General features: G+C 41.0%; 1 protein-coding gene across 3 annotated transcripts in view; it reads right to left on the bottom strand.

Annotated features, from left to right (window-relative positions):
• The window catches only part of frmpd4 (FERM and PDZ domain containing 4), a 471,176-nt gene extending 459,977 nt beyond the window's left edge, over positions 1-11,199 (bottom strand). For 2 of the 3 annotated variants that reach the window (XM_052014782.1, XM_052014781.1), the window contains exons 1-2: positions 10,737-11,199; positions 8,388-8,444 (exon numbers count right to left, since the gene is read on the bottom strand). In XM_052014782.1, coding sequence (XP_051870742.1) covers positions 8,388-8,444; positions 10,737-10,777 — 98 coding nt within the window. In that variant the 5' untranslated portion in view covers positions 10,778-11,199. The remainder of the gene's footprint in view (positions 1-8,387; positions 8,445-10,736) is intronic. The other variant, XM_052014783.1, reaches the window with a different exon arrangement.
• Between the last annotated feature and the right edge of the window lie 3,019 nt (positions 11,200-14,218).

Here is a 14,218-nt window from a genome sequence, read left to right on the forward strand (position 1 = left end):
CCTGGGAATACCTTGCCCGTGGTTGTTCAAAATGAAGGACCAATATTTGAGATGGTGCTGAAAACGGAGTCTACCCTTTGGGAGTGCTGCAAGTTCGTCTGACTGTCCATCGGGAGCACTGGCTTTTGTGGGAGTACACAGAGGCCAGTGTAAATGCCAGAAAGAGTGCACCACCTCACAAACTATTCACCCCCCTGACCCATCAGGCACCTCCTGCCCCATCTCAGGAAGCGTATGTGGTTCCCACATTGGCCTCATCATTGACCTTAAGATCCATGGAACTGGAGTGGAAGCAAGTCATCCTCGATCCCAAAGGATTGCTTTCCCTGTATTGGATGGGTAAATTCAAAGATAAATTATGTAAGCTTCTGAATAGTCCAAATACTGTTCATATGAACTGCAACGGAAGTATGTCATGAAATGTTATCCCAGGGAGGGAACTGTAGTAACATCCCGCCAAGATCGCATCAATAGATACAGAGCAATCAACTGGGAGGTCATCAGTCTAAGAAGAAGGACCACTTGATGGAGATAAATTGATCATTAGCTCCAGGGTTGCAGTGCACAGGACATTGGATGAGCAAAGGTCTCAGCAGCTGGAGACAAACTGATCACCCATTATGGCTGCTTGCAAGTTATACACCTGTGCAAGCTTAGCTTCAGTAAATATAAAAATATTCTTTGTAAAAAGGAGTTAGACATCTCAAAAAGCAACACAAACTGGAAATCTGAAATAAAAACACAATTCAGCACCTGCCCTTTCACCTCTTTCCTTTCCACCATCCAGTGACTCGATCAGCAGCAATTCTTATACAGCTCTTCCAATTTAATGTACTGCACTCTATGCTCACAATTTTGTTTCCTCTACATCAAAGAAACTTGACGTAAATTGAGTGATCACTTCGTAGGACACCCCTGTTTGGTCTTCAAGGGTAACCCTGAGCTTCCAGTAATCTGTCATTTTAATTCTCCAGCCCACTCCCACTGCAAACTTTGGCCTCATCTTATGCCGTTCCAACTAACCTCACTGCAAGCTCGCGGAAGAGCACCTCGTCTTCCAAACTGGCACATTACAATCCTGAAGACTTAACACAGAATTCAACAATATTAGATAAGTAGCCTTTCCAGTTTGTATCGGAAATGGCAAGTCCTGATGAAGAGTCATTGCCCTGAGAAGCTAATACTATTTCTCTCTCCACAGATGCTGCCTGGCCTGCTGAGTATTTCCAGCTTTCTGTTACTATCTTAATTTACTTTGCTCTGAGGTTGTTTGCTCCAATAATACTGTAGCAGCACCCTAAATTGCCTGTGAACAAACACAGCCTATCCACAAGCTCAAAAGCTTCTGTGAGTAATGAGTGACTTCTTTGATCCCATCCCTCCATTTGTGCATTGTTTTCCTCCATTGGATATGATTACCCACATAACGTGCCTAAGATATGTCAGTTTCTGCTCAAGCACCATGACCTCAAGGGAAAAAAGTAGGTTTTATTTGGCTTAGGGCAAAATGCTGACTGCTATTTTGGTTCTTGTTATGTGTAGGATTTTGAGCTTCTCCAGCAATTCAATTAATTGAAGCCTCTTCCTCTCACCCTTTGCTAAAATCCAGCTCTCACATCTATACATCACTGTTGGGAAGGCTACTTTTATTCTATTTGCTGCAGCAACATTGTTACCTGGTTATGTTCCACCACGTGTGGTCCAAGGGCCTGAAGCAGAGACAGGAGTTCAAATCCCAGCACATCAGCTGGGGAATTTAATTCAGTGAATCAGATAAAATACAAGACTTGCAAATACAAAACTCGTGTAGGGAATGGGAGCCACGAATTGTCAGACTGTATTACAAAAATGAATAAGGTTCTGTTGCAGCCCAGTCAACCTTGCAAAGTCCTCCTCATAAACACCTGGGGACTGGTACCTAAATTAGGACAGCTGTTCTACAGCAACAGCCTGACATTGTTGTACTTATGGAATCATTCCTTACAGGCAATGTGCCATATCTTCCATTACATTCCCTGGGTACATCTCGTTCCACAGACAGGATAGACCCACAATGGGAAACGGGGGAGAAGGAGTAGCCTTTGGAGTTCTCAACATTGATTCCAGACCCGATGAAGTCTCATAGCATCAGGTCAAACATGTGTAGGGAAACCTGTTCCTGATCACCACCTATGGTCCTCCTTCAACTGATCTGTTACCACCCAATCAGCCAAGTCTCAATCATCAGGAAAGTAATGGAAGCTGTTGTCAACTGTCCTATCTAGCAGCAAGTACCCATTAGTAACCTACTCAGTGATACTCAGCTTGGGTACACCACTCAAATCCAGACCCCATCACAGCCAAGTATGGACCAAAGAGCTGAAATCCAGAGGTGAGGTGCAAGTGACTGCCCTTGACATCAGGACAGCATTGAACTGAACGTGGCATCAAGGAGCACTGATAAAAACTGAGATCAATGGGCACTAGGGGAAAAACAAAGCAAAGGAAGATTGTTGTGGTTCTCAGAGGTCAATCATGAGAGAGAGAGAGAGAGAGAGAGAGAGAGAGAGCGAGAGAGAGAGAGAGAGAGAGAGAGAGAGAGAAGAGGATCTAACCACTGACTGGAAACTCAACTGGATCAGCTACATAAACATTATGGTTACAGAGCAGGTCAGAAGTTGGGTATTCTGTGGTAAGTACCTCACCTCCTGACACCCCAAGGCCTTTCCATCATTCTCAAGACACAAGTCAGGATACACTCCACTTGTCCTGGATGAGGACATCTCCAATGATTCTCAAGAAGCTCAATACCATCCTAAACAAACTGCTCATTTGATTGGTACCCCATCAACGACATTCATTCTCTCCACCACTGACACAAAGAGGTGGCAGTGTGTACCATGTACAAAATGTACTGCAGTTTAACAGCCAGACTACCCTGACACCACCTCCGAAACCCACGCTTTCCAATACCAAGAAGGACAAGGGCAGAAGATGGATGGAGTATAAGAGATCGCTTCTGAGTCACACTTGGTCTAACTTGGTAATATATCATTGTTCTTACATTGTCATTGGGTCTAAATCCTAGAACTCTCTGCCTGACAAAACTGTGGGAGTACCTTCATCAGGAGAACTTCAGCGGTTCAAGAAGATGGTTCACCAAAGACAATTAGGAATGGACAATAAATGCTGGCCTTGCCTGCACCATCCAGATCCCGCAAAATGAATATAAACTGAAGAAATCTTTACCCAGTCTGGCTTGTAAAATAAATATCAGGAGTATGCTGCATGGCCCCTGGAGTTTGATCTATCATTGAATAAGATCTAATCTTGGCTTAGGTTCACATTTCTTCCTTATTCCACATAGCCAGGTTGTTAGTCTACAGAGCAGTGAATGGTGGTGAATGGTTAAGTCAACCTTGAATATATTCAAATACTCAGCTTCCACTGCTCTCTGGGGTACGGAATTCCAAAGATTTATGACCCTTTGGAAAAATAAATTTCTCCCCTTCTTCAACTTAAATGGTTAACCTCTGAATCTCAAACAATACTGCCTAATTTTGGATTCTAAAACAAGGAGAAACACCTTTTCAGTGTCTATCTTGTCACATCCCTCTGGCTCTTATGTTGCAATAAGATTGCTTCTAATTCTACTACAGTTAAGTATAGGCCCAATCTGATCAATTGTTTTTCAAAAGAGAACCCCTTCATCCTGGGAAGCAACTGAGTGAATCGACTCTGAACAACCACCAGTGGAAGTTTATCTTAAACAAGGAGACCAAAACTGCATACATCACTCCAGGTGTGCTCTCATTAATGCCTTGCATAGTTGTGGTAAGTCTTCTCTACTTTTGTACTCCACCCCCTTCACAACAAAAGGCCAACTTTCAACATCTATAATTACTTACTATACCTACTTGCTAATTTTCTGCATTTCATATACCACAGAAATCCACAGTCTCTCCATTCAAACAAGATGAACAACAATTGGCTTTTCCAATCTTCCTTCAGAAGAGGACAACTTCCCTCTTCCCCATATTATACTTCATCTGTCAAATTATTTCCTCACTTGTTTAACCTATTCATATCCCTTTGAGATACTTTGTGACTACCTCACAAGTTGCTTTCCTACCCATTTTTGTTTCACCAGCAAATTTAGCTCCAACACACTCCATCCCTTCATGCAGGTCATTAATATAGATGGCAACTCCAGGCAAACAGCACTGGTCGATTCTCAACTACCCTCTGACCCTGCAAGCCACTTAAGTCAAGGGTAGTTCAGGATAGGCAATAAATGTTGGTTTTGCCGATGATACTCACATCCTAAGATCAAAATATTAAAGGGGACAGATTCCCAATGACTTGTTGGCCAGACTCTTCAGGAAAGGGAAGTAGAAAAAGAGAAGAAACCCTGAAAACTTAGAAAGACAAACTGAACGTATAGAATATTGTGCTGTAATCCTTAAAGACATTACTGAGTCATCCAATAGAATCATGGCCACCATCACTGACTCAAGTTTTATTCAAACATTATATTTTACTTCCTGCCGGGTGCATTGGCAGAAGATTCACCTAGTCAACAGTTTCCAGACAAGTCAAACTCATAACCATGCACCTTTATAGAATTCTGAGTGATTTTGTTTTTATTTTAGACTTCAGGAACCAAAGGATATTTTGAAAATCCACATTCCTGCTGAACATTAGCTTTACATAAGTTCAAATGGAAGTATTCTAAAATAGAAATCATTAACAATTGCCATTTCACATTGCAAACAGAGAATTATGTGGAACCTGTTACTATACTCTATTTCCCCATTTGCCCATGCACAAGCATAATTTAAGCACTTTAACCTTCTCCATTTCCACTTGTGTGCATGCTGCTCTCACTGATCAATGAAAATCATTGCAGTCCTTACACTCCCACTTTCAACATCCATTGCTGTTACCCAGCCAGCCCACAGCATCTCTCTGACATTCTTATGTTGATTCACGAGAGCTTGACCAATTCAGAACATTGTGACAAGAGTTCTTGTGGGATTTTTGAATATCTTTGGTTATCTTCTTCTATCTGAGAGAAGAAGCAAGCACAATATGTTTACTTAGCATTGGGCCTGCATTCTGCTTTAACTGTTGCCTCCAAACCTGTTCATGCTCACCTGCAACTGCCTTAAAGGGGCATAATTTAAAATTGCTCCTCTCATTGGGAAATAATATTTTGAAATGTTTCAGGAAGGAGCACTGAAAACTATTGCAAAGGATAAAATGATTGACCAGAACAGAACATTTGTATGATCTTTTAGTTGTAGATTGTCACTGAGCAATCTCACTCATCAGAGGATGAAATATAAATTGTTGCACATTTAATTTTTTTTTAACAAAACAGACAAGGAGTTAGAATTGGGAAGCTTCCAAGTGAAATCTTGTTAATTGACACCATTGTGATAGGTATAGTATTGGACCACTATAACATATTTGTGAATGTTGTCATCTGCGAAGGCAGCTTTGGATAGTTCTGGACTGACATCAGCTATGGTCCACTTGAGATATACCCATAAGGATGAATAGCTCTGTTAAACCTCAGTGATATCACTAGGGAAGGACAGATGCAGTGCTCCTCAACACCTGGCAATGAAACTCATTAAGAACTGGTGGTCAGCTTTTCAGGATGTCTTACTTGTATTGTTTTGTTTAGGAAGTTAGGTCAACTAAAGCCTTCTTGACACAACACATTGATGCATGGATGCGCCACATTATATGATTGCCATTTAGTCCCAGTTTGGATAGGTGGCGGTATTCTCACTTTGAAATAAGAAGATTGTGGGTTTAAGTCCCAGCCCAGAACTTAGGGTGATGTTTGCTGTGGTGCTGAAGTGATATAATATTGTCTCTCAGTTGAGGTGTTAAATCGAGTTTCCTACTGCGCCTTTAAGCAGACCAAGCACTTGTGACATTTTTCCACACAGGTTCTCCCAGATTCCTAGCCAATATTAATCTAGAATCAAAATCACCAAAAGCATTTAATCTGGTCAATCATCATACTGCCAAAATAGTTCTGATGGGATTTAAATTGGAATTTATGCAGATAAAAATGGGAGCTAGCTTAATCTATCCCACAAACTGGCTGAATGTTTGCCTGCACAATAGTGACTGTACTTCAAAAGCATATCATTGACTGAGGTGCTTTGAGACATCCTGCAAACTATGAAAGGTGCAACATAAATGCAAGAAATTTCTTCCGATTCCTTCTTAATCAAACAATCTAGGTGAAATGCCACAAAAACTGGAAACAGAATCAGAGTCAATGTATGTCAGTGTTGTGCATCACCAGTGTCACACATTTTAGGCCTTTTCATAGATTTGAGTTCACTGATATTGGACATTGCTCCAAGGAATCCCCATATCTAATGCTAACCAATATACTGTCCATCATACACTAGTGCAACCAACTGTCACCTAAACTGTGTGTGCCTCTATTTCTCCTAATATTCAACAGGTAGATGAGAAGACTTGAAAAGAGTCAACCATCTATATGAATTGCTAAATCGTTATGTTTTACATTAATACACAATCTTAATCAAAACTTAATTTAACATCAAACCACTACTTGTGAGTAATGCTTTTAAGTTAACACTGTTTATCCAGGCCAAGATATCTGCCCCTAACTAGTATGCAACTTAAAATAAATGCTTTTCTTTTGCATTAGGCTGGATCCCATGTTTCCCCCTCTTTTGAGATTACAACCTACAAGAAGCTGTCTCCCTCTTCACTGATACCCCAGGAGACACGTCAATTAAAAGGCCATCTCCCCCACAAAATGAAAGGATCCCATCGTGGACTCAAAGGAATTGATCACCTTAGTGATAAATGGCATGAATGTTCACAGAAATGTGAGACAAGATAATGGCACAAACTCAACTTTGCTTCAATATCATCATCATACAAAGAGAGAAAAACATTCATGTGTTATCTCTCAGAACCTCAAAACATTCCAAATCATACTACTTCAATGCAATTGTTAAGTTTCAATTTTTTGGATCATTTGTATTTCGGAGAACAACAACTAAATTGTGTGGAGAAACTGCCTTTGGGCAACATGACTAAATGATGGCCATAAAGCAACTTCAGAGTCAAAAAGAATTTAAAGTATTTACTGTCACACAGAACAATGCAAAATAAATAGTTCCACACATGGCTACTTCATGCTGTCTTCAGGTCTAATGATGTCCCACACTAACTTGTCCAACTATTTTGCATTACATTACAGGATAATGTTTCAACTCTGCAGATGAAGAAGTCAGAATAACTTAAAAAATATGAGAATTCTCCTATATCACACTAATTTTGTGACAAAGGCAATATTTGCTAGGTGTCCACATAAATCTTCAATGCATCCACAGTAACCCAACTGCAATGAGTTACTTGAATCTTAATGGCACATTTGTTATACAGTCAGGTTTTCTGCAAACCTTAGAAGCCCACCAAACTTCCTGTTTCTTATATATGAATTCTCCGAGGTCAAACCAAGCTCTATTTTTTTCCCACTGGATTAACTCAATTTCTAGATAGCACGGAGGAGATATTCATCGCTTCAATCCCTCCCCTATTTTCTTTCACCTGTTAAAATGAGAGCAGCAATATACTGCATGTCATTGCCTGGTCATTTCAGGAAACACATCATATTTCTGCTCATTTAAAATGGGCATCTGACATTTCTAGGGAATGGAATGCACAAGGCTGTTCATTGAAAAGATAATGTTGCATTAAGGTAAGTGGATTTCAGACATTTCTTGACTGTTCTAGTTCAATATTTTTTTTCTGCTGACATTTAGGTTTTCATGAACCATTCTGCCATTTGTTGCTTCATTTTTTTTGGCCATAGCACAATGGCTTCTGGCAATTGTATTTTTTTTCGTAATACGTGCCTATCTGATCTCAGATATGGAATGATGCCACTCTGATCAGTTTGCATTGGAGGTGTTCTGTACCATCTGCTTGTATTGGCACACCCACATCCTCAGAAAATGGTGTAGTTACATAGGAATAGGACTGACACAATTAAAGGAGATTTCCTGAAAAGAATTAGTTACTTCAAAATGGTACTGTATGAAAGATGGCTCTCAAAGGTGATCAATAACAAGGCTAGCCTGGATCACATGTGCTATTACATCTAGAATTGCTACCAACCATATGTGCAGAGATTGTTGCACTTGCCACATAATAACTGTGGGAATCTGGCTGTAAAAGGTCAGACAGTAGCCAAACACTGACTTTGCACCACCTGCCGTGAGGTTAACCTGCAGCTGCCATGGAGAATAGGTGAGGCACAGCAAGTGACAGAACACATAAGGAGTTATCAAACATGGTGGGGGATGGGGGAGGAAGGTGGTAGGAAATGACTACAGCCTTACATTTGGATTTTCTTTCTGTTCATTTTTGCCTGGCATTTCTTCTCTTCTGATAGACTGCTAAAGGAATAAGAAAGACATTCTTAGCCTTTCCCAAGTGCAGTAGGAAAATTGTTTTCCTTTTCTGACATTTGTCAGTAAACGTCTACATCTCTTAGAAGTTCACGAACCTGTGGTTTCCCATGTCTACAATGGTATACTCCTTATTTGGGTTTAAATCTGTACCTAATCTCTGTGTATTTCAGGTAATCCCCACAGAGAAATTGATTCACATTTGACTTTGGGTCAAATTATTTGAATATGAACAGCATCCTGACTGGGAAATGGACACAACGGTGTCCTTTGCATTTTCTCAAAATGCTGTAGTTGTATACAACCTATGGATTAAAGAAACAGAATTGAAAGGAATATCAAAAAGTAGAACTTGTGAAACAAAATGAGGACTGATTACAGAATTTCCTAGAAGCTGTTTCTTGGTACACACATTGCCACAATCATTTCTCATTCAGTTTCAATTCTCCCCTGCAAAGGCCTGGAGTAAACTGGCAGCTGCTACTAGATCCCAGAACTTGGGGGGACGACTGGTACACTGAATAGTTCTGAGGTAATACCACAACTAAGACAGCATCTATATTAGATATAAAAACAAATACTGGAAACACACACAAGCAAAATATTAGAGAGCATTTGTAAGGTGATATCTGAGTCATTTTTCATTACAAAATTCCAGCATTTGTGGGGTTGTTTCTATCTTTGCTTAAATATTTCTTCACTTGGTTCCACTTGGTTGTCTGTACAATATTTTCAAAAATTGCACCACAAACTGTGGTATTTGCTCCTGAACAGTGCCTTTATTAGCTTCTGTCCACTAACACAAATAATAATAGGAGGTTTTATTAAATAAATTGTCCTCAGCATTGGTCTAATGTTGCTCAGGAACTACAGTGCTGGAAAGTTGCAGTATTACATTCCCTATAGATTTCATATGACGATGGGGCACCAAAGATGTTTAGTTCACAATTTAAAACTGTCCTAATTGAGGGTTTTAATGAATAATTCCTTTTGTAATTTTGAATGTTTGCAATATAATCCAACATTTCTATTTTGATTGCAATTTTGAGAATATGCAGGTATTGGGGATCTACGTCAAAGCAATGTTATTCAATGTGATTTGAGGGTCAGAGTTAATCACAGACAAAGTCTGAATTTAAAAAAAAACTGTGCTAGGAACATTCAGCCAGTCATGCAGCCCCTAGGAAAGAGAAATAGTTTCCTTTCCGCAGATGCTGACTGACCTGTTGAGTACTTCCAGCACTTTTTAATGTCAGATTTCCACCATTTGTATTTTTTTTGATATTCACAAGGGAAGCTCATGTTACAAGCCTATTGAGAACAAACTGAAATTATCTATGACGACTTTTCATCAGCAGAAAACCCACTAAACTGAAAGCTCTTTGAATTGTTTTATTTTAAATGAATGCAAAATGCTGCTTCACAATCAACAGTCTGTTTGCTGGTTTGACACCAGCAAAGAGAATGTGCATCTGTTGTGGGAGGACAGGGAAAGGGAAGCATATCTGAGGCACGTGGCGTAATTGCTAGTTACCCCCAACCCCACCGACTGCACAATTAAACCGTCAGGAAATTCTGCTGTGCTCGTTTTTTTAATGCAAACTTCGGAGACATCAGATAAATTAAACGCAGTAACTTGCGTTTTCTGAGCACCATCTATGAACACCCATATACACTAGACAATTCAAGGCAAGCAAACAAGTAGCCCGTCTCTATTGAAAGGCGTTTTAACTTTTAGAGCCAAGCAATAGGAATTAAAACTAACCAAACCAATATTGTCGAATATTACAGAAATGCCTTAGATGCTGCCTGTACTTAAAAAAGAAAAATCAATATTTCTGCAGAATGGGAAGCAAGGGTAAGTAGTGTTATTACCCTATCTCATAAACCACTGAAATCAAGATTCCTGATGTTCGGATTGTCTACCAGTGACATTCAATAAACAAAATCTTCAATTATTGTATAATCTATCACCCCGCTCCCATTTACACACTTTTTCACTCCCTCTATTCAATTCGGTGCTTGGCAATTTAGGGCAATCCAATGGAACCATTAAACGATGATTCTATCAATCACAGAAAAATAATATGGGCCTTTCTGAAAATTATGCATCGTATCTTCAAAGCTCTCACTTCTTAATAATAGACCTGGCTGTCTACCCGAGCTGTTTTGCAATGCGTGCCACAGATTTCTGCGGGACGGGGTATTTTCACAAGCCAATGCTGCACAGGATAGTGTCCACTACGGACAGCGTACATAGTCTGAATGGTGCACACTTACCCCGAGAGCTTTGCGATCTTCACAAAGCTAAACACATCCATGCATGCAGGAGGCTCTTTTGCTCTTACTTCAGCTCCATACTGCGCCTTTATTCAACTAGGTTCGGGCTACATACGGAAAGGAATGCTTCCTTTTCTCTTGCTCTGAGATTCGTGCCTCTATCCACTCCAGGTTTAGGCAGCATTGGTTCCTCTACAAAATATTGTGCTACAGAAAGCAAGTGTTCCAATTCTCCCCTCCCCTGCCCACAGCCAGCACCACACGGCTACCATTGGCCCTTACAAGACACTCTCAGTCAAATTTCATCACGCTGGAATAATGAGCAGGAGCCGCACAGGCAGCGGCTCCGGGGAAACGTAAATCACTGCTGGTGGGTGTCTTAAGCTCATCTCGCGTTCGGCCGGCTGGAGGCAAACGCTTCTCTTCCCCCGTTTCCATCAGACGGTGCTGGATGACAAATGAAAGAGGCAGTGGCAGCAAGATTATGACAGAAAAACAAATGGGAGCAATTACAGCGCTTCAGTCCGAAAGGCGTTGTTTTTGGCAGGCACACTCCCTTTCTCTTGGCTCTGGGGTTTACTGCGTTAAATCGAACATTCTAACTTCGGAGGCTGCTTGCTACCTAACGAAAATTACCATACCTTTTCCCACCAAGTGTAACCCTGTGAGTTGTTATGGCAACTGAATATCAATGGTTTATATCAGTACAGGTGGACCTACTTCCCTGGAAGTGTGCCTGAACCTTTGCAGAGTATTAGTTGGCAATGTCATGGTGTTCTTTTTATTAAGGATTGCAAAATCATACAGGTAACAACAAAGAGGCTAAAATAAACCTTCATTTTCCAGCAACTTTACTTATAAATCTGGATATTTTCCTCCCTTTGATGACTTAATAAGGGAAAAGAGAACTCCATTAACAAATCAGTAGCAAGAAGCTAACATTATCTTTGTCCACCGTAAAACAGGTGCAATTTAAATTATTTTCCGTATTTCTTCATGGGGGCTCGAGTTGTTTCCAAAACTTTCAGAGATGTTAGGTAAACACTGGCCGCTCACGCCCAGACCAACTTTCAGCTTTATCTTTTATTCAAAGCCTGTCCAAGTTTGGGGAGCAGGTTTCAGAGAAAGGCAATTGGAGTTTGGCGGAAGAAGGGGCGGGGCCCTTCTGCGGATCTGATATAACACCTCAGTGCATGTCAAATACGGTTACTAGCAAAGGACAGTCATGCCTGTAAAAGTGCAAGGGAGGGATAAATTTCAGGCGGAAGTGTCGCTGGCGGCTGTGAGGAAGCTGTAGTTAGTTATGTCCAAGCCTGCAGCTTAAACGTCTTAGACTATGTGCATCTCTATACACACAACTAAGAACCCCAGATTTTCATTTCGAGCCCCTTTTTGGATCAGTTACTGATAGCCAACTAGTTAAATATTGTCTCTCATGGAGTAATACAGCACGGAAACTGGCCCTTCTTGGCCCAAATCGTCCATGCAGACCATGATGCCCACCAAGCTAGCCCCATTTGCCAGTGTTTGGCCCATATCCCTCTAAGCCTTCCCTATCAACGTACCTGTCCAACTGTCTTTTAAATGTTGTTATTGTACCTGCCTAAACCACTTCCTCTGGCAGCTCATTCCATATATGCAACACCCTCTGCCTGAAGAAGTTGCCCCTCAGGTCCCTTTTAAATCTCTCATCTTAAACCTATGCTCTCTGGATTTTAGTTCCCCTTTTCTGGGAAAAAGACTGTGTATGTTCACCCTATCTATAACCCTCATGATTTTATACACCTCTATCAGGTCACCCCTCAATGTCCTATGTTCCAAGAAATGAAGTCCAAGCCTGCCCAACCTCTCCCTGTAACTCAGGCCCTCGAGTCCTGGCAGCATCCATGTAGATCTTCTCTGCATTTTTTCCAGTTTAATGATGCCATTCCTTTAACAGGGTGACCAAATCTGTACACAATACTTAAAGTGTGGTTTCACCAACATCTTGTACAACTGCAAAAAAAGTCCCATCTTCGATACTCAATGCCCTGACTGATGAAGGTCAGCTTGCCAAACGATTTCTTCTCCATCCTGTCCAGCTGTGATATCGCTTTCAGTGAACTATGTTCTTGTACTCCTCGGTCCCTCTGTTCCATTACACTCCCCAGGGCCCTACCATTCACTGTATAAGTCCTACCCTGGCTTGATCTCCCAAAATGCAACAGTTTGCAATTATCTGAATTGAAAGCAATTTGCCATTCCTTGGCCCACTTACCGAGCTTATCAAGATCCCCCTGTAATTTTTGAGAACCTTCTTCACTGTCTACGATACCACCTATTTTAATGTCATCTGCAAATTTACGAACCATGCCTTGTAAATTCACATCCAAATCGTTCATGTACATAATGAACGACAAAGGAGCCAGCACTGACCCCTGTGGCATACCACTAGTCACAGGCCTCCAGTCTGAGAAACAACCTTCAACCATCACTCTCTGTTTCCTACCATCGAGCCAATTATGAACCCAGTTAGCTATCTCTCCCTGGATCACATGCAATCTAAACTTCCAGACCAGCTTGCCATGCGGGACCTCGTCAAAGGTCTTGCTAAAGTCTATATGGACAACATCCACTTCCCTAACCTCAGCTACCCCATGATGCGGGGCTGCCCACTTTGGAGAAATGAACAGGAATCATCTTAGTTGTATAAATGCTGGCTGAGTGGGTTATGTCAAAATTTACCAGCTTGTCTGCTGTGAGCCATGCACCTGAAGCAGAGAGTCCTGCCAGAAAATAAGAGTAAAAAGCTGTGCCTGCCTCAAGAAACAGTCTGTCTGTACTTTAATCCAAGTTCGCCATCCTATTACAAATAATGCAACTGCTCTTGCTCCTTGAATTTATTTAGCTGAAATTGGATCAGCTGAACTATAATTACTATTGGAAGAACTTTCAGGCAATCACCTATTAGAAATCACTGGTGGCTTGATTGCAGTTTTTCTCATATCTGGTGAATTTAGAAACTTCATAACTTTTTAGGACTTTTGCAGTACTCGAGGCCATTGGGCAGATAGTCTTTTTATTTGAACCAGGAATATGTGCCACGGGAAATTAAATTGCTCAAAGAAATTTGTCCTGGTCTTACAGGAATCCACAGCTGCTGTGTGGAATGTTCAACAAGGTAGTGATGCTTTGAACAAGTAAAAACAAAGCTGAGCATTTCTCATAAGCGTAACTTATGGAAATTTGGCATTTGATCTTGAGCCACATTTATGGGCACAAGATCAGGAAGCCAGTTTAAGTATCTGTGGATGTGCAAAAATTGGCTGAGGTATCCTAAACTGTGTGCAAGACCATTTTCTGGGAACATAAGAGATAAGATATCTTTATTTGTCACATGTACATCGAAACACACAGTGAAATGCATCTTTTGTGTAGAGTGTTCTGGGGACAGCCACAAGTGTCGCCACACTTCTGACGCCAACATAGCATGCCCGCAACTT

The sequence above is a fragment of the Pristis pectinata genome, chromosome 4 (assembly GCF_009764475.1).
Source record: "Pristis pectinata isolate sPriPec2 chromosome 4, sPriPec2.1.pri, whole genome shotgun sequence".
NCBI classification, from domain to species: domain Eukaryota; kingdom Metazoa; phylum Chordata; class Chondrichthyes; order Rhinopristiformes; family Pristidae; genus Pristis; species Pristis pectinata.